At 46.1% G+C, this 27,187-nt stretch overlaps 1 protein-coding gene across 1 annotated transcript in view; it reads right to left on the minus strand.

Annotated features, from left to right (window-relative positions):
- Crybg1 (crystallin beta-gamma domain containing 1) overlaps window positions 1–27,187 on the minus strand; it is a 196,654-nt gene that overhangs the window by 38,036 nt on the left and 131,431 nt on the right. Inside the window, exons 3-6 of the mRNA XM_021174985.2 lie at window positions 13,618–15,068; window positions 7,219–9,514; window positions 2,849–2,896; window positions 2,646–2,764 (exon numbers count right to left, since the gene is read on the minus strand). Coding sequence (XP_021030644.2) covers window positions 2,646–2,764; window positions 2,849–2,896; window positions 7,219–9,514; window positions 13,618–15,068 — 3,914 coding nt within the window. The remainder of the gene's footprint in view (window positions 1–2,645; window positions 2,765–2,848; window positions 2,897–7,218; window positions 9,515–13,617; window positions 15,069–27,187) is intronic.

Here is a 27,187-nt window from a genome sequence, read left to right on the forward strand (position 1 = left end):
ATTATAATGTATACATCACAGTTGAATCAACAGATACATTGATACACAGAACTATATTTATGTTAACAAAAAGGAATTTTGAAAGATTCTCCCAGCAGCCACACAGCACTAAGGAAAACATCACAGTGAATGGGAGGGCTTACACCTTCAAGAGCGCATTAAGAGTTTCTAACGGCAGGCTGGAGAGGTGGTCCAGTGGTTATGAGCAACTACGGCTCCTGCAGAGGACCTGAGTTTGAGTCCCAGCACACACTCTGGATGGCTCTCAACTACCCATTATCTACAGTTCTGATGCCTCTGGCCTCCATAGGCACCTCCACTCATAAACACTAACATACACATATATATAAAATTAAAAGATAAATTGTTATAGCTAAATTTAAAAAAAGGTTGCAAAAGAGATTGTAACTGTCCAGCTACAAATGAAATTATCTTGCAAATTTTGTTTTTAACCTAATTTTCAGTCTTCTAATTTGATAATGAAAGTACACTTTATTTTTCTAATGATATGTTCACTACTTAGAAAAACATATTAAAATATTAAAAGCCCTGTCAGAAAATACGTTGCATAATAATTAGAGGGAGATTGAAAGAAACACAGCTAATTTTTTAGGTCATAACTCGGTTTGGTGTATACAGCAGCCGTTTCAGCTACTCCAGAGGCTGAGGCAGAAGGATTGCAAGTGGGGCATCCAGTGAGTCCAAGGCCAGGCTAGTTACTTGGCAAGATGATGTGTGGAAAGAAAAAGGCAGTTGGGGATACAGCTCTGTGGCTGAGTGCTCCCCTCAATAGCATGTGTGAAGCTGACCCACAAGTTACTCATAAATGTTTGGTGGCTGCCTCTTGACCCCAGCCCAGCGTGTATGTACAAGGTGAAGACGAACACGATACTCTGATTTTGCTTGCAATTTTTTTCTTCACTCAACTTCCTGGGCATTTCTGAGAGACAACTCAACCAGCAAAACAAGTTTTAGAAACCATGGAAGTATCTACATTTTCATTAATCTCTTAATCAAAACTAACTTTTGTCAAAAATTGAAAAATAAACAACTTCAGGTCACTTCTTCAGTGAAGTCTCAGAAATTTATTTATCTTCCCTTACCAGCTCATTTGGTTTATTGATTTATTAAATGATTGCCTGGGTGTGACAGTACACGCCTTTAACCCCAGGACTGGGAGGTAAATACAGGCAGATGGATCTCTGTGAGTTTAAGGTCGGGCTGCTCTTCATAGTGAGATCTTGTCTCCAGTTTACAAATGTGAGCCATGACATTCAAGTAGAGGTCCGAGGGCAACTTATAGGAGCCAGGACACACCATGTGTGTGTCCTAGGGATGGGACTCAGCTCACCAAGTTTAGTGGCAAGCATCTCTACCCACTGAGCCAGCTTGCCAGCTTTGTGGTGTGCATGTGTGTGTGTGTGTGTGTGTGTGTGTGTGTGTGTGTGTGTGCGTGTGCATGTGCATGCCTGTGAGATTGGGTCTTGCTAAATAAGACCAGGCTGGCCTAGAACTTTCTTTTAATCTCTTGAGTGTTGGTTGGGATTATAGGCATGAGCAACCACATTCAGCTTTGTTTAACTTTGTTTAACCACATACAGGTTTAACAAGTCACACCTGACCTATAAATAGAACAAATGTAATTGTTTTGTAAGATTTATTTATTTATTTAATATATATGAGTGCTCTATCTGCATGCATGCCTGCATGCCAGAAGAGAACATCAAAACTCATTACAGATGGTTGTGAGCCACCATGTGGTTGCTGGGAATTGAACTCAGGACCTCTGGAAAAGCAGATGTGCTCTTAAGCTCTGAGCCATCTCTCCAGCCTGAACAAATGTAATTTTTTAAAATCTAAGTTTTACTTATTTTTCCGTGTTTGGGTTTTTGTGTTGTCTTGGCCTGTATGTATGTCTGGGTACGTGCATGCAGTACCAGCAGAGGCCAGAGGGAGATGTCTGGTCTCATGAAACTGGAGTTTCAGATGGTGCTGAGCCATCTGTGGGTGCTGGAAACCAACCCCAGGTCCTCTAGAAGAGCTAAAAGTGCTTCTCACTGTCAAGCCACTGCTCCAGCTTCCAAATGCAGCCCTTACCAACCTCGTTAGATACCCGAGTCAAGACCATATTTTGGGTCCCAATTCTATCTAAAGCAATGTTATGTGTTCTACTGTGTTTTTATGATTTGTCTATCATAAACATGTATCACTTTTATAACCAAAACCATGTGTGTTACACACGATTCCTATCTTACCATCTGTTGATGGCAACTTGTCAGAGGGAAACTTGTAGGAGCCAGGACACACCATGTGTGTGCCCTAGGGATGGGACTCAGCTCACCAAGCTTAGTGGCAAGCACCCCTACCCACTGAGCCAGATTGCCAGCTTTGTGGTGTGTGTGTGTGTGTGTGTGTGTGTGTATGTGTGTGTGTGTGTAAGTTATTTATGCTGATAAAGGCACACTCATAAATAAACGGTGAGGTCCAAATGGTAACTGAGAAAGCTAATCACCCGTGGTAAGTTGTATTTGCAGTACACTTTAACACCAGCTGTAAGGTGCACCTGCAGTGCCCCCTAACATGTAAGCTGCACCTGCAGTGCACCCTAACACCAGCTGTAAGCTGCACCTGCAGTGCATTCTTACCATCCTCGGACAACTTTCACTAGTATCACTGGAGAGAGGCGCCAGGAGCTGCAGTCCTGGATGTCCCCAAAAACCTCGATGCACTCCTCAGAGACGTCGGGCTCACTGAATATCACTACCTGCAAGACAATAGAAATGGCAACATTTTGTCTCCCTTCACCAGATCAGGAGAGAATCTGGACTAGAAATTAGAATAACCTTACCTTGCCAGGCCGGGGGTTGAGTTTGCTGTGCATACTTCCTCTAAGAGTCTGCAATCAGAGGAACGGAAATGTGGTCAACAATTACAACACTACAGGCCAGTTGCCTTTTCTCCACCTGCAATCCCTTAAATCAGAACGAAGTTTCTTTACCATTTGTCAGCACTGAAGCAGTCTACCTTGCTTTACACTCAAGTTATGTTAGTGTTCTTTTTGAATTTACACAGTTAAACCACAAGATTTTCCAGACGGATTTTCCATTACAGCTTTTACTCATTTTAATGTCGAGAGTATTTCCAGCCATACTAGAAAATCTGGGGCCCAAAAGTCAGATCTATGCTTTATATCAGTTCACTGGCTAAGAACCGACCAGGAGACTGCATGTCAAAGAATCTTAGTAATTGCAAACGTAAAATAGAAGAGGAGGAGGAGGAGGAGAAGGAAGAGGAGGAAGAGGAAGAAGAAGAAAAGGAAGAAGAATTAGAGGAGGAGGAATGAAAGGAAGGAAGGAAGAAATCAAATACATCAGTTACTTGACTAAAAAGAGCTAAGTTGATTGGTGTGTTCATACACACACCCTCATTGGATCTATAGACATTGTGCTGCCACAGCAACTCCTCCATCATGTGACAAATACTAGTCTAAAGGATATTGTGCACTGTGAGGCCGAGGATCACTTTCCTACAATTGCAGCTACAGGAGAGAATGGGCAGAGAGCCACAAACCCGGGGATGCCTAGGAATGCCGCAGAGTGCATTCAAGGCCAGACTAGGGAATCCAGCCACGTGGTTTGTCTCAAAACAAAAAAAAGTAAAAAGAGGATCAGGGAAGCAGCACAAGAGCAGAGCACTCACCTAGCATGTACAAGGCTGCGGGTTCAATCCCCAGAACAGCAAGAGAGACAAGAAGAAGAAAAGGAGGTATAATACATTTCACAATATACACTGCACATGGTATTTTTTAAAGATTATTTATGTGTATGAATGTTTTGCCCATATGTATGGATATGCACCAAGTATCCTTTGGAAGTCAGAGGGTATTGGCTCCCCTGGTACTGGAGTGACAGACAGTTGTAAGCCACCATGCCTTTGCTAGGAATTGAACCAGGTTCTCTGGAACAGCAACCAGTGTTCTAACCACTGAACAATCTCAGCAGCCCTGCACATAGTATTTTACTCTCCTCTCTTTTGATGGACAAAATACCTTTTTACATGGCTTCGGAAGTAACCATTACAAGATCACCTGACGAGACCAGTAAAACCCGAAATGTGTAAGATAATAAAAATAATTATACATGTAAAAATATTACAAAAGCTGGCTCCTTGCAGGCTAGCCAGGGTGCCTCTCCCGAGGCCAACCTTTGGTCTCACCCCTTCCTCACACCAGTGGACTAGGACCACAAGGCCTAAATAAGACCCCTGTGTGGATTATTAGCAACCAGAGGGCATATGCTGAGCTGTTTTGTGCACATGTGACAAGTTGGTAAATTGAAGGAAAAACCTAAAATTTAAAACAAAAATGAAGAAATATATCTAATATAAACCACAATCAACAAAGCCTAAGACCCAAAGAAAGACATTTTTAAAAATATCACAAAAGGCCTAGAAGTCAGCGAAACTCTTTATTTCTTCTTTTATGCCATCTGACTCCATTTCAGAGAGTAAATATTTTTTCCCATTTCGTGTGTGTGTGATGTGCATATGTGTTCATGTGTGAGCACACATGTATGTGAGTGTGGAGACTGGAGGCCAACTGTGGGAGTTGTTCTCTCTTACTTCCTGCCGTATATATTGAAGCAAGGTCTCTTAACCGAATCCATAGCTCTCCAATAGGTCTAATCTAGCTAACTGGTTTGCTCTGAGGACCTTGCCTCTGCCCTTGCCAGCACTGGGATCACAGCTGGGTCACGGCACATGCTCACACACACACACACACACACACACACACACACACACATTACATTTACATGGGTTCTGGGGCTCCAACCAGTTCTCATGCCTGATACTTGCAAGGCAACTGCTTTAACAACTGAGCCATTTCCCCAGCCCTTAGAAAAAATAATTTTAAAAATCAGACTTGTTGGGTTATAGCCAAATAACAAATGATCTACGGCCAGCTAACAGGAACAAAGGCGAAATGAATGGGAAGTGGACCAGCAGAAAACTAACTTGTGCTTGAGAGACATGTTTTGTTTGTTTGTTTTTTGTTTTTTTCCTGATAAATCCTTTAGGATTTCTATGTAGTACAGGTGGATTGTCAAAGGGTGATGAAGATACACAGCTCAGTGATGAAGAGTTTATAATTGGCATGTGTGAAGCTCTGGGCTCATCCTGCAGTACTGGGCTGGGGTGGCATGGTCCTGGAGTAAGGGAGGTTTGTCCCAAGAACCTTTCCTGGTTCCCCATGAGCTCAAAGCTATGCTCATAGTAACAAGAGGTGATCTGCCCTTTCTGAGTGAATATGGGGTATACAGCAAGCCATTGCTCTGAAGGCTACAGGATTCACACATTTGTTTTCTAGGGGGTTGAGTTCCCACATGAAGTTCTAATACAGATGTGCTGCACCATTAAACAAAAGCTCTTTGGAGATCTCAATATTTAAAGGTAAATGGGTTTTCACAAACCCACTGGGTGGAGCTCAAGGGCTCTCATGGAAGATAAGGGGGAAAGATAGAGGGCTCCAAAGGGGAACAGGAACTCCACAGGAAGGCCATCAGAGTCAACTAATCGGGACCCTTGGGGCCTCTCAGAGACTGAACCACCAATCAAATAGCATACACAGGCTGGGTCCCTGCACATGCGTAGCAGATATGCAGCTCAGTCTTCATGGGGTCTCCCAACAACCAGAGCAGTGAATATCCCTAAAGCTATCGCCTGGCTATGGATCCCATTCTGCCTTGTCTGGCCTCAGTGGAAGAGGATGTACCTAGCCTTGGAGAGACTTGATGTGGCATGTTGGGGGCAGGAGAATACACCGGTGGGCCCCACCCTCTCAGAGGAGAAGGGGAGGTGAGGAGAGGGGAGGGACTGTGTGGAGGGGGAGCTGGGGGAGGGATGTGAGTGACCAGGGTATAAATTAATTAGTTAATTAATTAATTATGAAAAAGTTTAAAATCTACTAGTTTACAAAATCCATAAAAAAGAGAACCTGCAGGTAACAATGCTGAAAACCTGGGTGTGTGCACGTGTGTGTTAGTCAGAGTCATGTTAAACAGCTGAGGCAGGGCTTGAACTTTCTGTCTACCTGCCTCGGCCTCCTGAGTGCTGTGATTGGTGACGTGTGTCTCATCACAACTAGCCAACCATGTATTTTGAAAAAGCTTCCAAAATCACAGAACATGAGAAGATTATAGCAAAAACCACCTCCACACCCTGCCCAGTGAAGAAGGGCGCCAGGTCCTTTCTGTGGTCATGTCTCTACTTGCCTGACAGCTTTGCTCACTGCAAAGCAAGTTACAGGCACAGTCTCCCTCAACTTAAACAGTGAGCTTGGAACCAGAAGAGCACCAACAGTCCTAGGCTGGTGATGGGGCCCAGCAACAAACAGCGCGCTTACTACAAAAAGCCCTACGTTCAGTTCAGTCTCCATCAAAGAGGAAACTTCAAGCAGGTCAGAGAGGAAGAAATGGAAGCTGCATTTTGCAGCTCCCTCTATCAGGGAAAGAACAAATGCAAACTAAACTTTATGCCACAAACTTGAGGAAGACCAAAATTCCCACTTTGGTTCTTTCCCAACTACACATATGACGATTATGGAGAGTGAGTGAAACCTCAGAGCAAAGAGGAAGGAAAAGGGGGATCCTTGGGCTGGGTGGGGCCTTTGCAAGTAGAGGAAGCTGTTTCACACATCTTGAAAATTCTAAATATAGCACTGAGTGTTTTTACAGAGACCACAAAGAACACGATTCTCCTAGGTTTTCTGATCGCTCAAAGCATCTTTCCTATACTTTCCATAGTACAACACTGACATTCACAAAGGCCTTGAAACATAACTTATTCTCCCAGCTTGGCCACAAATGTCTTGGGGGAGGAAGTGTTGGTGTCTTTGTTTCTTGGACTCCAAGAGTTCCTTGCACATAGATTTACAAGTGCACAGAGTGTGGGGGGAGAGGGGCACGGCAGTGGTGGTGCACACCTTTAACCATAGCACACAGGCAGGTGGATCTCTGTGAATTCAAGGCCAGCCTGGTTTACACAACTAAGTCCAGGACAGCCAGAGCTACACAAAGAAACCCTGTCTCAAAACAAAACAAAAGGTACATGGTAAACAAATAGAAACTTATTGCACATGTACAACCCCTGTAAAATACAACCTGAGCCCCTCACTGCCTCTAGGTTTACAAACATCCCATCTAAATAAGAGTTAGTGCTTACCATAGAGTCTGATAAGGACATTCCAGAAAAGGAAGGGCCTGGGTCATACCGGCTTGCTTTGAAAAGGCCCAGGAAGTCCGTGTCAACGCTCCCGACATTCGGCAGGTTTGACTTCAGAACACCTTCCACGCCATCGCTGTTCTTCAGTTTGGGTAAGTCTGAAAGGTTGTTTTCTGGCAATTGTAGATTGCCCTGAGAATTCACATCTTCCTTGCTTCCCTCTTTTTGTGGGTACTTTTCCATGTGGCTGGAACCCAGATGAGATGTATTTGATGAGTTGAAATTGAAGACTTTTAAGGAGTTGTGGGGTACAAGGTGTGGCTGTTCTTTGTCTGAGCCACAGGGCAGGCCACCCTCCTTCCTGGGCTGTACCACTGATGACTGAGATACGGAGCTGTTCTGAGAAGTGCTAAAAGATGTACTCATCGTGTTGACTGACGTCACAGAGGGAGAAAAGATTTTGTCTTGTGGCAGAGAAGAGAGCATGCTTGAGAAAAGCGTGCTGTTTTCTAGCCGTGACCTCTTAACTCCACCGCTGTTGATGTCCCTGTTCTCCTTGTCACTTGCTTCTGAAGTGGTCTGTGGCTCACTCTTCCCATTACTGTTAGTGTGCAAGGACTTGAAGAGGATGCTCTGTTCGGTGGATGCACGCTTGGCTCTCAGTTTGGATATGGGGTCGTGGTTCTGCAGCAAGTGCAAAGCTGGTGACACCTCTGCCAGGCTTTCCTTCTTCTTCCCTAAACCAATGGTGAACACGTTGGGATCAAACACCTTTTCCAAACTGTCCTCGTGAATGGGAGGCATAGCGAAGTGAGGGGCTGGAGAGTTTGGGACCCTGGCCTTCTTCTTTTTCTGGGGCACACATACTGCACTGTCCATCTTTTTAATAATTTCAGTGAATTTTTCCATATCAGAAGAAGAGTCCAAGACACTATCGTCACTACCAGCAGAAATGTTCAAAAGCCTGGTAGGGGTAAGTGGACTGGTCACATCTTGACCTGGCCTTTGGGGGCCTTCTGAGTGACTTCTGCTGCTGGGAGAGTGGGTGAGGATGAACTCCGCTGTCTGGGGCATCCCACTGCTGCTCTGGATGGGCGGAGCCTTCTCAGGTCCTGGCTGTGTGATGTGTGGTGGATACTGTGCCACATGTTCTCCTCTGTGATGGATGTCCTTGGGTGATGTGTCTGGTGCATCCTCGTGCTGGGGAACACAAGTGGTGACAGAAACCACTTCAGGCTCATTACTGTGACAGCTTGGCAGCTGTGCCTCTCTAACTTCAGAGCTCTCTGAGATGACCTGAGAGCTCACATCCTGAGGGTTCTCCACGGGAAGCACAAAGGACCGGACCTGGACGAGGACTTTGGAGGGACAGTCTTTCCCCATAGTTTCTGGGCTGTGCTCTGGGGTGGAAGGAGGGCTGGCTTCTCCCACTCCAGGTTTGGAGACGGGAGTTTTCTCAGTGTGAGGAGAGACTGGCGAAACACATCCATTGTGGTTTTCTGACACTTCTAGAGCAGTGCAGGGAACACTGCATATGGGAACTTGAACACAGCCATCTTGGGGAGCGTCCACAGAAATGGGTGCAGAAGGCGGGAGAGATGACTCCCTAGCTGACTCAGCCGCTGAAGCTGGCTGTGAGTCAGAAACTGCATCCTGTGGCTTTGGGGGAGCCTCTCTGGCATCACAAATGGCAGCGATGTCCTGTGCAACATCACTTGTGTTGTTAAGGACGGGGCCTTTGCTGTCAGCAGCCTCTGACTGGCCCTCTCCTGAGAGCTCTGAGTCCTTCACAGGAACCAGAGCAGTGGGCCCTGGGTGGGAAGGACAGGCAGTGTCTGTTTGTACATCCAGCTTATCACTTTGATCAGGCTCAGGGCAGAGGACCTGATCCTTGGTGGACTCTCCTTCCCCTCCTCTGGTGGCTGGAAGAATCTCTTCTCTGGGGACAGGGACTGCTGTGCCTTTCCCTTCTGCAGATGGCTCTTTGACCACCAGGCCATTCTGGTGGCTGGTTGACACAGCTTTCTTTTCGGGTTGCTCCATTTCTTTGGCCTTTTTGGCTAAGTTCAGCTTAGCCCTCCCAACAAATGTCTTACTAGAGGGAGGATTGTTCCTTGTGTTACGGACGTCGGGGTGGCGGGGGCTACTGTTAGCCCGCTTGTTTTCAAATAAGGAGATTTTGTTGGCTGTGTTCCCCTTATGAACTGGCTGGCTAAATGAGTTGTGCTCATTTCCCAAACTGTCAGGATTCTTCGGAGTTTTCAGATTTAGTTCCACATGTTTGGGTCTGGCAGGGCTGCAAGGACAAAGCAACAGGGCAGTTAGCAGCCTGGTGTTAAGTCGACATACAAACCAGCTGCCAAAGAGACCACAAAGTCCGCATCCCCCTGGTGTGTATCTGCTTTCCCATGAAACCTCCTACACAATCCTACAAACACACGCACATATTTTTAATATAAAGTATCTTACCTGCGTATGACAGATGAGACTATAAATCTAAGAAACTATTAATTTACCAAGTATTCCTATTTACTCACAGTGAGTGGCCCTGAACTGGCAGACATTACAAGGTATAAGGAACAAATTTGAATACTTAATGCCTTCCCCTATTTTAAATGTGCAGTATGTATTTATGCATGCATGCATGCATGTGTGAAGTCAGAGGACAACCATGGGTGTCAAGGTTCTACTTTGCTGAGACAGTCTCTTGATGCTCAGCACTGCACGCCCAGGCTGTCAGGTCTGGGAGCTGCCAAGCTTTTCTTGGCTCCATCTTCCATCTCACTACGGGAATGTTGGGATTAGAGACACTCATTCCCATGACCACCTTTTCTATGGGTCTCAGGTCCTCACACTGTATCCACTGAGCTGTCCCTCTGAACATGGAAAGTGTTTTTAAATCTTCCCTAAACCTGCTGCTCGTCAGCATTCTGCCCCATTCCCAGTGGTTTCATACGCATAAATATTTTACTAGAATGAAAATGGCAGTGTTCATAGGGCTTGCTTGGCTGCTTGCCTTTTGCTAAGACAAAAGGATGAGTTAACATTATAACTTCCAGGGTCCTAAGACTGAATTCCTTGGAATTTTACACAAACATTAGTAGAAGCAAATTTTTTTTTACCATACGGCTATACCATAATTTGTTAACTGATTTTGTTAATGTGTCTAGGGCAGAGTCTCCCAGCTCATTCACATTTCTTAGGTCTAATTACTTATTACTGGGAATAATGTCTTTAATGTACACAGTGTGTTCTTTCATAATAGCAGAATGTGTTGTGTTGGCATTTGCCTGCCTTGGCCTCAGTCCTGGCTCTCACACTAATATCTGTGTGAATTTAGCCAAGGCATTTCACATATCTGGCCCATTGTTCTCTTTTGTATCTGTAACTTAAAAGGTAACACAAAACAAAACCCCTACATAATTTAGAACAGAATTAGCTTTTATTTCACACAAAACTTCTGGTTAAGGGAATTTTGGAAGTCCCCTTGAGGGGTTACACTGAGGGCTAACAGAGGCTACAGGACCAGGAGGCTCCCCATGGCTGCTTTCAGACAGAGCCACTCCCACTTTTTTGTTTTATGAACCATTTTATATAAACATTCCTCAGGGCAGGCAGAGGAGCTTGTCAGTTTGTAGCTAAATGAAAACCACCGTTTGCCAAGCACTTGGGAAGTTATTTAATTTGGTTTACCCAATGTACAACTTGCCTGTTCTTTTCTAAAGAGAGAAAGCTGAGACCTAGAGAAGGCAGGTGACTCCTCTGAGGTCACCTAGCTGGTGACAAGGCCTCGGTTTGAAGCAGGAGCTCATGTCTCAGAAGCCACATTACACTATGTGGTCAGACTAGACTGGCCTGGAGCCCCGCAGCCGCTTTCCTTATCAATGGTGTGTGTGTGTGTGTGTGTGTGTGTGTGTGTGGTGAATGTGGAGGGGATGGGGGATGGGAGATGGTGGTGTTCAGTGAGATATCAGGTCCATCAGAAACACGGGGTTTGCAAATGCTGTGTTAATTAATTAATGAGCAAAGGTGACAATCTGAGGAATCTTAAAAAAAGCAAAAGCGGACCAGTCAGCACAGGAAGAGGGCATCACTGAAGTAGACATCAAAGCACGTCTTGGGATGTGCAAGGAGAATGTCCAGGTGAGGCCTCGGCTCCCCATGGGTAGCACATCTGCTCATTAAAGATTTACACCAGATCAAAATACCTTTTACAACCCAACTCTCTACCATTAACTTGTGTTACCAAGAGTCACTGCAATTAACCCAGTTGGGGCTGATTAAAAGGCAGGCTCCTCTAATGCATGTTGTAATGCCTTCATTATGAGGTGAGAGGGAGTGAAAAGAGCCACAGCTACACTGTAAAAGGAAGTGCCTCCCTGCCTTAAACACACCCCTCTGCAAATCTCAGCATTTGGGAGAGAACCTGCAGAAATCAGTCTTTGAACAGGATTAAGTTTGGGAGAGAACCTGCAGAAATCAGTCTTTGAACAGGATTAAGTCATTGTTTTTTAGGTGATACAATCTTATTTTAATTTTTCTTTCCCAAACCAGGCTCACATCTCAATCCTGTCATTTGGGAGAGAAAAGCAGAAGAATGGCCTTGAGTTTCAGGCCAGCCTTGGCTAAACAGTGAGTTAGGAGCCATCCTGGGCTACAAGGTGAGCCCATCAAAAAAATCCAGCCAACCAACCAACCAACCAACCAAACCAACTAACCAGCCAGCCAACCAACCAACCAAACCAACCAACCAGCCAACAAACCAACCAAACCAACCAACCAGCCAACAAACCAACCAAACCAAACAAAACCAAACCAACAAACCAAACCACACCACACCAAACTACAATCAGTTAATATCTTTGCCAAAAATCCAGCCATAACAGGACTAGAGGTCTGAAAGCCTTTGTCAGATTGACAGAAATAGGCCAAAGAACTAGATAAAATTCTTAATTTTCCACTTCATTAGTTTGCCAGTTCATAAGAAATTTTAAAAAGACGGGTGGTGAGGAAACCGATTTAAAAAGAAGTGACCGGTAGTGAGAAAAAAAGACACTTGGCTCAGTTCTGGTAGGATGCAGACCCAAAGAAGAGTTCCATTGTAAGATCCCTTCCAGAACTTGTTTACTGATCCCTTAACAGTGTAACATTACTGGTTTTTCCACTGGTGCCTTCTGATTGGATGACAGGTGGAGCGGCCAGCCTGGATTTAGTCCTGCAGCGTTTCTCCTAGCTAGGCTTAGCAGGTTTCTGTGTTCAGTCACACTCTTCCACAAATAATGGGCATCATTCAGTGGGGAAATTTTCCTGACGCTACCGTTACAGAATAAATAGCTGATTATGTCAAAGGTCTCCAGGCTGCCAGCTGGTGAGACAGTTCAACCTTATTCATTAAGCACATTTTCCTCCTAGCTTCCAGACAGACCTGTTTCAAACCTTACGTCTTTTGGGGACATCAAATAGAATGAAACCATTCAATTCAAAAATGATAATGCTGCAAATGATTTTCACCTGCTGGGAAGAGTCACAGTTAGCCTGAGCTCAGTTCTACAGAGAGCCCTCCTGGGCTTCCTAGCCACACAAATCAGTTACCATCAAACCACAAGCCCAGGCTCCTCCAGGAAACCGGTGACTTCTTGTCCTGTACTTCCAGAACCCTTACAATGGCAAAATCCACCCGGCCCTTTTAATTTGATTTGTATGCTCCTTACTGCCACAAGGGGGACTTAAACGGTGAGGGCAACAGGCTGCATCACAGGTATGGCTCATCTCCCCCCACAGCACACAGAACAAAGGGCACTCAGTAGATACTTGCGAAATTGCTAAACTTGCAAGCGAGTAGGTACGGTCTGTTGTTCTGTGTCCTTTCACTTAGGAAATTTTCAGTAACAACGCCGATCATCTCAATAAGAGAAAAGTCATTTCCAGCTCAGAAACAAAAGTGCTTACTAGATCACCGACGGGGGTGGGGGTGGGGGGATTATTAGAGATATCCTTAATGCTTGCTTTAGGACAACAGTGTACTAACCCCATAATAAAGTTCTCTTAAAGTCTTCCCTGTAAATGCCACTGGGCCACACTCAAAATACTGCTGGCTCCTGAAATACCCCTGTGCACTTTGGATAAAGAATATAATTGGCTCTATCAAGCCATTAAGTCTTATCTCTGCTGTTTACGTAAACACAGTGCCTCAAGGGATAGATCCTATTTTCGCATTCATTTAACTTGGATCTTAAAGCAGGAATTAGCGGCGGAGACTGCCAAATGTGTCACACCCCAAGCTTTAGTTCTACAAACAGTTCTTTCTCTCTTTGAAGTTTTCACAAGAAAAAAAAAATATACAGGTTACAGACCAACCCTAAACAGCCCCCTGCTCAGACTGACTCCGCAGCTACTTACAGGGTCACTTTGGTGGTCACAGTGGACCTGCCCACTCCGAACTGGTTCCTGGGCTTCAGGCCGTCGGTGTCGGACGCTCCTGTTCCCCTGCTGCGACCCCCGTCGCCCCGGCTATCAAAGTGGTGGGGCAGCGGACCCCTCTTGTGCTCTGGCTTGATCTCGGGCAGCAGCGAGCTGCTTTTGACCGTGAGCTCGCGCGGGACGACGCGGCCCGCCTCCTCGCCGCTGTCCGCCGCAGCGGGCGCCCTCTTGGGTGGGGACTCCTTGGCGGGAGCGCGAGAGCCACTGCCGGGCGAGCTGGGCACCGCCTCGGGGACACGGCTGCGACCCTTCCGCTTGGTGGGCGACAGGGGCTTGCCGCGGTCCGGCTCCCCTCGGGGTTGCCCTCTGGGGCAGGAGCTGGCCTTTGACTCCGGGCAGGCGACCGGGGCTGCGCCTCCGTCGGGAACCGCTTGTACCGATTTCACTTTCCTTTCCGCCAAGCAGTTCTCAGCCGCAGCGTCTGGCGCCACCTCGTCGTCGAACACCGCACTCTCGGGCGTCACCGCATCCGCACCCGGGGAGTCGGTGGATTTCTGCGACTTCCTCCGCCGACCAGACCGGCGGCCGCTTGACCTCTTTTCCATGTCGTCCGAATCCTCGCAGTCGTCTGTCCCCGGAGCAATCGAGGCCGGCTCGTCCACCTGAGCCACCTCAGTTTTGCTCAAGTAGATGTCCAACGTTAGCACTTTGGTGGGATGCGCGCGGTCGACTGGCCCGGCTGTGTGGCTGGTCTCTGCGTCCTGGGCTCCGGGAGGCTCACCTGGAGGAACCTCGTCCCCAGGGGCCCCCAAACAGCCCGCTTCGGCACCCACGCCGGGGGCTCCGTCGGGGGCCTCTCCTACTCCTCCCAGGAGGTGCTCCTCTGGCGGCGACCCCGACACACCTCTCGCTGTCTCTGGTTGGAGGCCAGAGCCAGGCAACGCGTCCTCCCCCGGACTGCGGGCGGGCGTTTCTGCGCTCTCCTGCCTGGAGCGATTCCCTGGTGAGGAATGCAGCAGCTCTTTGGCAGCGGTGGTGGCATCTGGGAAAGTCTCTCCCTCTGCCTGTAGAGGTTCTAATTGGGCTGAATCATTGCTGTGGCACTGCTGCACAACCCCTACATTGATGCTGGAGCAAGGTGACTGTTCGGCGTCGCAGGGGGTTGCCTGAACACAGCTCTCCGCGGGCTGGACCTCAGCCTCCTGCCTGGGGCCCGCCTCGCCCGCGTCGGTTGCCTTTAGTTGGTTGTCCTGAGCCTTAGTTTTCTCACTCCCTGTTTTTGGGACTTTAGCAGAGGCCGACTTGCTATTTGAGTTGGTGGGACTCTCTAATCCGTTCCTGGTGTTCCTTCTCCTTCCAGCCGTAAAAAGAGTGCCAAGTTTTTCCAACACTGGCTTCCTTCTGGTGTCTTCTGGTGGTTGTGCTCTGGACTGGAAAATGAAAAGAAATGGGGAGAGAAAACGTGAGAATCCGTTTTGTTCTGCTTTGGTAGGTTACAAAATTGCTGCGAACCACCTTGGCAATGGACCAGGTGTGTTTGACAATGAGCCAGGAGTGGCAGCACACGACTGTCTGGTCTTTGTTATGCTCCAACAAAATTCACTTTAAAAACTAGACAGAGATGATAGATAGATAAATAAATAGATAGATAGATAGGGTCTCATTATGTAACTCTTGCTGTCCTAGAACTCATCATGTAGACCAGGCTGGCCTTGAATTCACAAAGATCCACCTGCCTCTTCTCACTGAAAGGTGGGGTTAAAAGCATGCACCACCATACCTGTGTGGCTAAATTTCTTTTTCTTGTATTTTCGGTTGTGAGCCTAGCCTTAATGGCTGAGTCATCTCTCCAGCCTTAAATTTCGTTTCCTTAAACACATTTTTGAAGCCACACTACTTACAACAGCATTTCGTTATAAGTGTTCTTAGCCGGGAACGTCCAATTATTATACGCATGTAGTAGGGGCTTCTGCTTTCACCTCTTTCCTTAGTAAAAATGCAAATTTAAAGCAACCAGGCTTGATTTCAGGGTCAGCGGTTCGCCCCCCCCCCCAAGTACCTTAGGGAGTTATTATTATTATTATTATTTTTACAGAAACAACTCCCTTTATTTTCTGGGAGGGGGGTTGGGAATGGCTCAAGAAAAAATTCCTAGTGGCCTTCTGGACAACCTTAGGAACACCTGGGTCTAGCCTTCAGCAAAGGTGCAGGAATGCAGCACCTGGCCCCGCCCAACCGCAAGGCGCTCACCCAATGAGGCCCACGTGCCCGCGTTTAAACTGCGCGCGCGGCGGAGCGCTGTCCCGCCTCTTCCCAACTCACCCCTAGGCTTCACCGGGGACAGTCCTTAAGCGCCCGGCTGAGGGGCAGGGGCAGGCGGCAGGCCAGCCTAGCAGACACTGCCCGGAGGGCTGCAGCCAGCACCAGGTGTTGCAAGTCCTTGCAGCCAGCAGCCAGCGTGCAGCCCCCTGGTGTGTGACTGGGAGGAGTGGGTAAGGGGTTGCAGGGATGGAAAGGAAGTCGAGAGCAACCCTTCAGGGCAGCGTGTATGCGGGATCAGCTCGACTCCCCGTGGTCCCCTACAATCCCTTAAGAGCCAACCCTTAAACTCAAGACCCAGGTGAGAGAGTCTAAGCTCCGACGAGGCAGAAAACAGTCCCTCCTTTCCTAAAGGGTGAGCGTTTGTTCAGGACGTTACTGACTCACCACTTAGGGATTCCAGATTCAGTCTTAACGCAGATAAGCGTCCCCACCCCCACCTGAGCTACAAAAGCAGTCGAGGGAGTCCGGAGTTTGTGGGAAATGTAAAATGCCTGGGTAAGAAGTGCTTGGGATCGACAGAATCAACAGGCATCTGTTGAGACAGACCTGGTAGTGTAACTGCTGCAACCTAGTGAGGTCATGTGTTGCCTACAGTAGACCGGAAAAGATGTTCCAAAGGCCGAGACCAAAACAAGACGTGCTGGAGGCGGGGCGATAAAGTCCGCCTTCAAACCCATCCCTTCCAGTTCCAATTAGTGCTCTTTCTAGTCCATCACAGAGGACATGTGGGTGCAGAGGGAACATTTGAATGGCTAGTGGCTCCAGAGAAACAAACCCCAAGCTACACAGGCCCAGACCAGCAGTCAGAGCTCCAGGAAAAGCGCTGAGAAGCTCAGGGAGGCTCACAAGTCGCTGAAGTGCTGCTAAGAACCAGAGAACTGTGACAAAGGAGAAAAAAAAAAAAAAACCTAGCCACCCAGAGCTCCTGTGACTGAAGCGATTTTGGCTTTTTCCAGTTCTTCGATGCTTTTGGCAATAATAGAGAAGGAATGGGATGTGGCTTTAAATATTACACTAAACCATCCCGTTTTTTAAGAAAACATTGGTGGTTTTGTTTTATTTTACAAATCAAAGGTATTACATGACATGCTTTCAATGGAAATATCTGCCCATTGAGTCCTGCTTAGGTACTAGACACCCACAAAATGATTTACATAGTCATCTTTCCAACAGCCCTTGCAGTTTGTTATATCCATAAGCCAAGATTATAGATCCCTGTCCAAAGCTGCACAGCTGGACAGACCTTCTGACTCTGAAAATAGAGCCCTTTGTTCCTATTGCCTGGACAGGCCATCAAGCATGCCCTGAAAAAGTAGACAGGAAAACGAGCCTGAGTCTATTGGCTCAGTTCCAGTCCCTGTCAAAATTAAACAAGTAGAGTATGTATCACTCTGCCCTGCACAGTAATGTTGCAATCCATTTTCCCATACTGCGAAGCAGCCTGGTCAGCAGTCCTCTATTCAGGATAAGCATCCCCACCCCCAACACTCCATCTTAGTTCCAGTTGCTTTTTTATAAAGCCAGTTGCGTGCCCTTCAACTTGACTACCCCTTACACGCCCTGCCCGTACTAGCACTTTTATAACAACTTCATTCAGTAGAGCCTCAAACTGGAAACATTTTAGATCTTGGTATATGTAGGCAATAGATTAGTAGTTGACAATAGAGAGAGAAGCATTTGACACCCCAGGGCATGGTAAATTTTCAAAGGCATTGTGCTAGCTGGAGGTGAGGAAGTAGCCTGGTTGCCTAGCAGGTACGAGGCTTTATGTTCAATCCCCAGTACTATCAGCAGAAACCCCTGTGAGGATAGTCCGAGTTCCCGTCTATCTTGATTATGGTGATGGTTACACATGTGTACACAGCTCTCAACACCTCTCAAATGGGTAGACTGGCTGGGCTCTGTGACATACAAGTCACCCCAGCCACGGAAGAGAACAAAGCAAGAGGAGTTCTTTTTCTTTTCTTGGTTGTTGTTGTTTTTGTGTCTCTGACACAGGGTCTCACTATGTAACTAGCTTCGAACTCACAGAGATCTGCCTGCCTCTGCCTCCTGAGTGCTGAGAATAAACAGATGCACCACCGTGCCCAGAAAGGAGGATTGCTTGGTAGCAAGAACTTATGGCCAAACTAGGTAAATAGCAAGACTCTAGATCTTTAAAAGGAAACCAGGCCAACCAGTGATGGCGCACGCCTTTAATCCCAGCACTTGGGAGGCAGAGGCAGGCAGATTTCTGAGTTCGAGGTCAGCCTGGTCTACAGAGTGAGTACAACCAGGGCTACACAGAGAAACCCTGTCTCGACCCCCCCACCCCCCCCAAAAAAAAAGAAAAGAAAAAAAAAAAGAAACCAACTCTTGTCAGATACAGCAGAATACCTCCTAGTTCTGGCCATCCTGACCTGTATAAGGACTTCGAGGACAGCCAGGGCTACATAGCAAGACCTTGTCTCAAAAAACAAACAGAAAAGTCAAAAATTCAAAATGTGCTCACAGGTAATCCTAGCACTTGAGAGATGGAAGCAAGACAATTAGGAGTTCAGGGTCATCCCTGAGCACAAAGTGAGTTCAAGACCAGCCTGGTCTACGTGAAACCGTGTCTCAAAAGAATACAGTGAAATAAATACAAAGATGAGTTTGTCCTAACATGTTATCTCTTCATAAAGTTGCTTTAAAGTAGCGCTTTTCCTTGGGAAGTAAGAAACAGGCAGTGTGTGTCAGGTACACAGTCTTACTGGGAGTATGCAAGCTCTCAGGTCATTACGAGGTTCCTCTTATCGCTAGGAAATGAAGATTTCCCAAGGGACCGTCCTTTCAGGAACTCAGGACCCATCCCCTCAAGCTGAGCAGGGCTCAGAGTGTCCATCCATTGTGTTAGGAGAAAGTCCTCAGTCTTTGAGAAACACCTTTCTTAAGCAAATTGTACATTTCTTTACATCGAGAGATTGTTTCTGTCCAGTGTTCATGTGGAAAGTCTGGTAGATAAAGAGCCTAAACCCAGTAGACAAAGAGTACACGTTGGAGTTTAGAGTCTTACACCTAAGATAGGTGGCCACAGACCCTGCACCTTCTCCCTTAACCTTGTTAGGAAGACCTATGTTTGCAAAGACCTATCAGGATGCTTCATGTTCTCTTGTTATTCCCATCCAGCTCCCCCCTCCTGTCCACCGAGGGTGCTGGGGTGCCCTGGATCTGGTTATTCTCAGGACCTCCTTCCTACCCTCCTTCCTTACTTGAGGAATCTGGCAGTCCTCACTGTGTAGAACCTCCCATCTGTGCCCCACTCCTATAGAGCAATCGATGACAGTCTGTTCTAGAGGTGACGAGGACCTGTTTTAGAGGGTTCTTTTTGGTTAAAAGTCAGTGGAGCTCATCAGGGGAGGGACCTGTGTTGTTATGCACAACGTCACAGTCCAGCAGTGTGGAGAAACCAGGGTGGCCATGGCTAAAATGCTGTGATGTGAAACTCAGCCCTTTTGGTGTGGCAACAAAGTGCCCCCTTAGTAAATGGCACCTTGTGCTGCTGTAAACCTGATGTTGCCCCATTGCCTCATTTGACAGGTAGCCAAAGACCAGAACATTCAGGATAAATAGTCAACTAACTGCAGTCTGCCCAAGACCGACGTACAAGCATGCAAAACTACTTTTACTTTTGTTGAGATTACTAATTGGAGTCGTTGATACCAACTTTAAAGTAATTGACCTAAAATCATATTTAAAGGCTGAGAAAATTGTGTTGAACACATGACTTGAAAGCGTGCCAACATTTAAAAGTCATTCGCAAATGTCTACCCTTTTCATGTCCTACACAATGTGAGCCCCTCATCAGAAGGAAACATTCCTAGTCTGCACTTCCAGCCACTAGCACAGGGGTTTCCAGATTGAGCATCTATTGCTTCTAACAAGCCCAAGCACCTGATCGGTACCAGGTTCAAGGAGGTACCAACGTTTGTGCTTGGTTACAGACTTTGAGGCCAGCCCTGGGTAAATGAGACCCTCTCGATTATTCTGAAAGTGAGAAATCTCTTAGAACCATGGGACAGCTAACTAAAGAACAGAGATGGGGAGCCAGGGATGGAGAAAGAAAAGAAATAGTTCACAACTGGAGAGAAAATCTCAGAGAGCTAGGTTGTGGGAGAGAAATATGCAAACACCAAAAAAGGTTTTTCATTCTTTTGATTGCTGTTTGGTTTCAACATAGGATATCACTAAGTAGCCCTGGCTGGCCCAGTACTTGATTTGAACTCTGTGGTTCAGCACAATTTCAACTAAAGTTAAAATTGCGTTCCTTCACACTAAGCTGCATATCATCTCAGTACAGCTTCAGAGACAGGAAATTACATTCAAGGGAGGGTCAGACATGGTTCTCACAGACCTCAGACAGACCTGGCTCCGGATCAGATATAAACTACCACTCACCTATCGTGCATCTTGCTTTTTGATGCTCATGCTAATGTAGGTACACAGATTGATGCAAAGAAAGGAAATGTTCACCACGTAAGTGGACCTATCAAGCACTGGTCTTTTTCATTTTAAATTTAATGTGTTTCCATTATATATAATCCGCTTTCTGTCCTCAGGATAGATCTTAATTGTTTAGCCATTTCCGGGGTGAGGGTGCTTGTTTACTTTGCTTTAATGGCTTTTGTTTGTTTGGATTGGTTGGGTTTTGCTGTTCTGTTTTTTGAGGTGATGTTTCACTGTATCGCCAAGGTTGGCCTCGGGCTCAAGGGCTCCTTCTGCCTTAGCCTCTGCAGCATCTGGAACTACAGTTAGAGACTCTTTAGTGGTTCAGAGATGAACAGAGATGCTCTTTTACATTTGAGCTTTGACAACAGTTTCTCCCAAGACTGTTACAGACGGCAACAGGCACCGGTCAGTGGGAGGCAGCCCTGGAATAGAGAAGAGCGTGGAGTTGTTCCATACGACTGCTCTTGAGCTATAGTCCAATTCAAATGGTGCAACAGGTGGCACACTCAGCCTCTGGGCCTACCCTCCAACATCTCTGGGTGGGGCTCTTGCTTGCTCGATAGCTCAGCTCTCTCTAACATTTGCCACCTCTTCTGTTATCCCTTCCGTCTCTGCTAATCCTTCCTCTTGTGCTTTCCACCCTGCCACTGTGTTCCCCTTCACTTCCTCCTCCATGTTATTCCTAAAAAAGTCATGAGAGTCAAACAGCACCACATCCTATCATGTAAAATCAGTTGTACTATTCTGTAAAAAAGAGTGACAGAGTCTCCGGTTCATATCTCTTTTCTTTAATTCCCATACTTAGTGATGTCCAAAATAGTGGTGTTCCTGATTATTAAAAGCTTTCATTTAGAAAGGGTTAAATGTCCACCCTTCTGAAGAGTTTCTTTTAAAAGGCAGATTCCCCGTGCGGGATGCAAGTCAATGCAAGAGCACTTGTCTAGAAGCTCCGGGTCCTGGTTCCATCCTTAGCACTTCCCCCAAAGGCACCTTAGGGCAGCTGGCAGAAGAACTGCTATGAAGCACTACAGTCATAATATGCCACTGCTGGGCACGGAGGCATACCCCCGAAAGCATGGAGGCATTGGAGGCATATCCCCAAAGGCATCTTAGTCAGCACACATCTCATAGATGCTCATTTGTGATGGAGTTTATTCCATAGCAAAGAAGGAGACAGATGGAACAGGAAACCACATTAAGTGAAGTAAGCCAGACATAGATAGACAAATATTTATATGCATCCTCTCAAATGTGGAATCCAGATTTGATGACATGAAAGTCATGGGGTCCATCTAGGGGTACAGGTAGATTATGAGCAGTATAATGATAAACCTATCATATACTATGATATTGAGACAAAGCCCATTATTTCAAACTCTGACTAAAAAATTAAAAACGGCAAATCAAAAACAGATTTCCAGTTTCAAGGAAAGAATTTTCTTCAGATCATTTGTTTAGTTGGTTGGCCCTCATTTTTTGCTACACAGCCTAGGCTAGCCCTAAACTTCTGGTCCTCCTGCCTTTATATCTGGAGTATTGGGATTACAGGTGTTTGCAATCTCACGTGACTTAGATCATTACTTTTTTACAGAGCCGGAGTGAAATCTCATTTTTAAAAGCCATCAACACTTTTGTTCGAGACAGGATCTCACCCTTTGGCTCAGGCTGGGTTGGAACTCACTAAATAGTTGGCCTCAAATTTTTGGCAATCCTCCTACCTTAGCCTAGGAAGTGCTGGGATTACAGGTACGGGCAACCATACCTGATTAAGCCACTAACACCTGATCAGTTGAAAGAAGACGTTTTGAATTATGAAATAATTTTCTCATTAATTTCGTGAATAACAGTTGACCATCCATCCACTTTATGCCATACGTTTCTCTTCACCTTATAAAGGTGAGCAACAGTCCAAAGAGATTAGTTTTCCTAAACACACTCAGACTTTCTAAACGTTGACTCCATACTTTTTCCAGGTAGCACTGTAGTCCTTTATTAGAGACGAGACTTTGCTGTATGGTGTGATGTACGTCAGCTAAGCCACTGGGCTGGCTGCAATGCATGCTTCCCACCTGTGTGCCTTGCTTGTCCCTAGGACTGGCTGTGCAGCAATGGCTGGGATGGAGTAGCCAGCAGGCCAGCCCACTCTTGGGATGGTGTTCTTTTACAACTGCTAGCAGTGTAAAGTGTGTTCGGGTATGTCGGCTGGCTCAGCCCACTTTGCCCTTGTGTGTGTGTCTCATCCCAACCATAATGAAATACAGAAACTGAACCCCTTGCCTTTTAATTTTAATTAGGTTTGACCAGTGGGAGGCACAGACAGGGGTGCAAAGGGAGGGACTAGGATGGGGTAAGGGATTCTCCTCTCCCCTAGTTAGGCCTCGAGGTGAAGATCTGGCCTTGACCATGGCTTCCTCCTCCTCTTGCCCTCTCAGGCCCACTAGAGAAAGGGTCGGACCAGGGCCAGCCAAATGCTCACTATTCCTGGCCAGAGGGTCAACAAGGGTATGTGGAGCTGAAGTAGATATAACCTTGAGAACTTCCTTTAAGAAAAAAAATGCAGCAGGTGTGGTCATCTAATGTAGTATGCCTTCTAGGCTGAAGCAGGGGAATTGTGAGTCCTAGCAGTCTTGAAATATCAACACAAACAATAAAGAGAAAGGACAAGAGGATTGAAGGTAGGAAGGGAGGAGGGAGGGAGGAGGGAGAAAAGCAAAAGAGATGCAGAATTCTGGATTGCAGACTAACACACACAACTGGAAGAGGCAGGTGAAGAACACCGTTCAGAGCCTGTGGTTCCCAACCTCACCCACTTTGTCATGACCTTTCATGGCTTTCTTCAATTACACAAGTCAGCGTGCTCCCTGGGCTGGGACCTCAATTCTGTGTCGCTTACTAGAAGTAGCAGGTAACCCAAAACATCTCCTTTCAACTAAGCAGTTTCCCAGATATTTCCTTTTTCTCACAAAGATAACTGTCAGGCTGAATAAATTTGCTTTGCAGTTGAGACGAGCAATCATAATTTGGTGATTTTTCCCCCCTTGTGCACAGTGTGTGACTAAAGGAGATAGGGGTTTGACATACAATATAGCGGAAGTATTTCTTACCCCGTGCATGTCCTGACTACGTAATTAAATGACTAACCAGTGAAGTTCTAATTAAAGTTTAGCCAGACTGGGAAACAGAACTATGCTCGTACAAAGTAGTGGGCTCAGTCCTTTTTATTTGGCTCGGAACTAAAAGGTGTGTTCTTTATATACTTTTAAAAGGAATGGTCTGGACAACAACTCATTCCAAAGATCAAGAGTAATTACAATTCTATAAAGACCCAGGGAGTCTCAGAATCGAAGAGTTAAGGGAGCAAGGGCTAGTTCCTGAGCCAGCAATTCATTTCTAAATGACATGAGGGAGATTAGGAATATGCTGGAGCAGAGAGAACAACAGGAAAAGGCCAACCTGGCTCAGCTGCGCTCACACTAGACAGGGACAGAGTGGAAGTGTGTGTGTGTGTGTGTGTGCTTGAGAATGTGTATATGTGTGCATGAGTGTATGAATGTGTGTGTATGAATGTGTATGTGTGAGTGTGTGTATGTGTGTGCCCATGTGTGTGTTTGTATGTGTGTGCCCATGTGTGTGTATGTGTGTGTGTATGAATGTGTGTTGTTTATGTGTGTGTATGAATGTGTGTATATGAATGTGTATGTGTGAGTGTGTGTATGTGTGTGCCCATGTGTGTGTGTATGTGTGTGCCCATGTGTGTGTGTGTGTGTGAATGTGTGTTGTTTGTGTGTGTGTGTATTAGGTGGCAGCCACACAGAGAAACGGACAAGCTCTTTAGACTGCAGCACTGTGGCTTCAGGCTGCTTTTAAGATACCTAGGGAATCTTGAGACCTCCTAACTTAAATGTGCCAGTTTAAGCAGATTTTAAATGTGTCAGAAAATAGTGAAATTTATTCCTAGGAAATGGAAAAACGTTTAATTTTCCAATTAATTCCTACTAGAACACGCACTCAATAATATGTTAGCATAACTGAGAAATTCCCAAGTTTTCGTTAGCAACTCTTTTCTGTTCTGTTCTGCCCTATTCTAAGCGAGAGGAACTTAACTATGTAGTCTAGGGCAGCTCAGAACTCCCACCGCTCCTGGGTAGTGAGATTACAAGTGTGTGCCATCACACTCAGGTAATGAAGCAGAAAGCAGCTGAGTGTCCGGGGGAGGCACAACTGGTGTCCCGACTCTCAGGAGGCAGAAGTATGAAGACCTCAAGGGCCAGCCCCAATTGTACAGCAAGACTTGGCGTCAAAAAAGAAGAGAGAAGAGAAAAGAAGTGAAGAGGAGAGGAAAGGAGGGAAGAGGGGAAGGGAGCATGGGTCAGGAGGGGAGAGGAGAGAAGAAAAGCAAGTGTGTGCTTTCATGAAGAGAATTTGGGAATACTACTATGGGAGTGTTGTTTATTCTCTCAAAAATTCCACATCTGGGTTGGGAGGGATGGCTCAGTAGGTAAGAATGCTAGCACAGGAACTGAGCTTGGATCCTAGCACCCACATAAAAAGCTAGGTGTGTCTGAAGAATGTGACCTATAGCGTTGCTGAACATTTAAATGTGTTATGGTTAGAACAGAAAAAAAAAACCCACAACAAAACAAAACAAAACAAAACCCAATACCTACAAGCTTACTCTTAGATTAATTTGTGTGGGCAAATTATGTAACTCCATAAACAATGTAAATGATAGTTTTAGAAGACAAGAAGCTCACAGAGTGATCACTTCTGTCACCGTCTGTGGAACAGGACCTCACTTTCATAGCTAACCTCCTCTATTTTCTTCACAGCACTCATCTCTACACAAAGGTATGGTGTTACTTGTATGTGGGACTCCTTGCTGTTTGTCTGCCTTTCCTTACAGAATATGAGCCCTGTGAGAATGGGAACATAGTCTTGTTTAGCCTTGGGGTCTCCAGTCTTTCATCTGCATGGTGCCAATAAACACTCAGTACATATTAATGAGTTAAATGAACACACTATCATCTATGTTTTCTAGAAATCTCTTACTCTGAAACCTAGCAAGGAGCAGACAGCACTGTAGAATGGAGCCCAGGGAGGAACGAACTTGACTCTAGAGGCTGTCTCCTTCTCTGATGATTTCCCCAAAACCTGGTCCTGGAACACTTGTCCTCTGGGTTGTTTGAAGAACCGAATGAGGCACTCGTAAAACACCTAACACCGAGGAGATTAGAGAAGGGGAAAGACCGTGACTCCAAATTGGATCTGGAGTATCCCACAAGCCTGGTGCTACTGGGAGGTCATGGGGGGATTAAAGAGGTTGGATCTCATGAAAGGTCTCCAGGTCACTGAGTGCATAGCCTTAAAAGGTGTTTCTCTTCCCACCCAGCCATGGCTGGTTTTCCTTTCCATGTGTTCCCTGACACAGTGCTTTGTCATTTGGACAAAAGTGACAGCTAATCAACAGACTGGAACTAACTAACTAACTAACTAACCAACTAACTAAATCTCTTCTCTTTGTGAGTCAATGATCTCAGGTGTAATAAAAAGCTGTTGGACAGGCATGGTAGCATATGGCCAGCCTGGGGCACGTGGCAAATTTCAGGCCAGCCTGGGTTACAGAGCACTACCCTTCAAACAAGCAATCAAGAAGGACAAGACATTTCTATAAGAGAAGTACACATTAATATTTTCAAGTCAGCACCACAAATAGTCAATAATAAGTCAAAAAGAAGAGTTCTCAAGTGCCTGCTGTTGCTGCTTTCCCCTCTCATTTTTAGCAAACTAATATGTGTTCATATGTGCCCATTATACTTGTACGTCACTGAGTTTGTGTTATTAAATACACAGCTATATTAATATCAATCAATGTATAAATTCTATTGTGTCCACTGTACCTGTCTGCCATGTCCACTGTGCCCACCATGTCCACCACACCTGTTGTACCCAGCATGCCTTGCATGCCCACCATGCCCACTGTCCCACCATGCCCACTGTGCCCATCGTCCCACCATGTCACCATCCCACCATACCCACTGTCCCACCATGCCTACCACACCCACCGTTCCATCATGCCCACCATCCCACTGTGCCCCCGGATGATGTTTTATTTACTGTCAATGGGATGCAGGATGCAGAAAAGACTGCAGCTTATCTGTACACAGATCTTGAATTATTATCATGGGAAGCATATCTAGTTACCAGGGGGATGAAGAGGCAAAGCACAAGATGTAAAAAATAAACAGAACAATCCCCAATACTGGACAGGCAGTAAAGATAGAACTCCCATACACTGGTGGCCACAGTGAAAACTGCTGTTGCTACCGGAGAAACACTCACTTTGTTTTTCCTGATGGAACATTTCTGTTCCCTAGTACAGAAGTCCTCAAGTTGTTGAAGTTAAGGACCACAAGAGCCTTGCCTATATAGGTTATATCTATCAGTGGTTAGGTCAGGATTTAAGGCTTAAAGCCAGGTGTAGTGGAATACATCTATAATCCCAGCACTAAGGAGGCAAAGGCAAATGAATTTCTTAGTTCAAGACTAATTCAGTCTACATAGTGAGTTCACAGCAAACTGGGGCTACACCAAAAAAAAATGAGGTAGAGGAGGAGGAAGAAGAGGAAGAGGAGGAGGAGGAAGGAGGAAAAAGAAGAAGAAGAAGAAGAAGAAGAAGAAGAAGAAGAAGAAGAAGAAGAAGAAGGAGAAGGAGAAGGAGAAGGAGAAGGGAAGAGAAGAAGAAGGGGCAGAGCAGAAGCAG

Source organism: Mus caroli, chromosome 10, assembly GCF_900094665.2.
Source record: "Mus caroli chromosome 10, CAROLI_EIJ_v1.1, whole genome shotgun sequence".
Taxonomy (NCBI): Eukaryota; Metazoa; Chordata; class Mammalia; order Rodentia; family Muridae; genus Mus; species Mus caroli.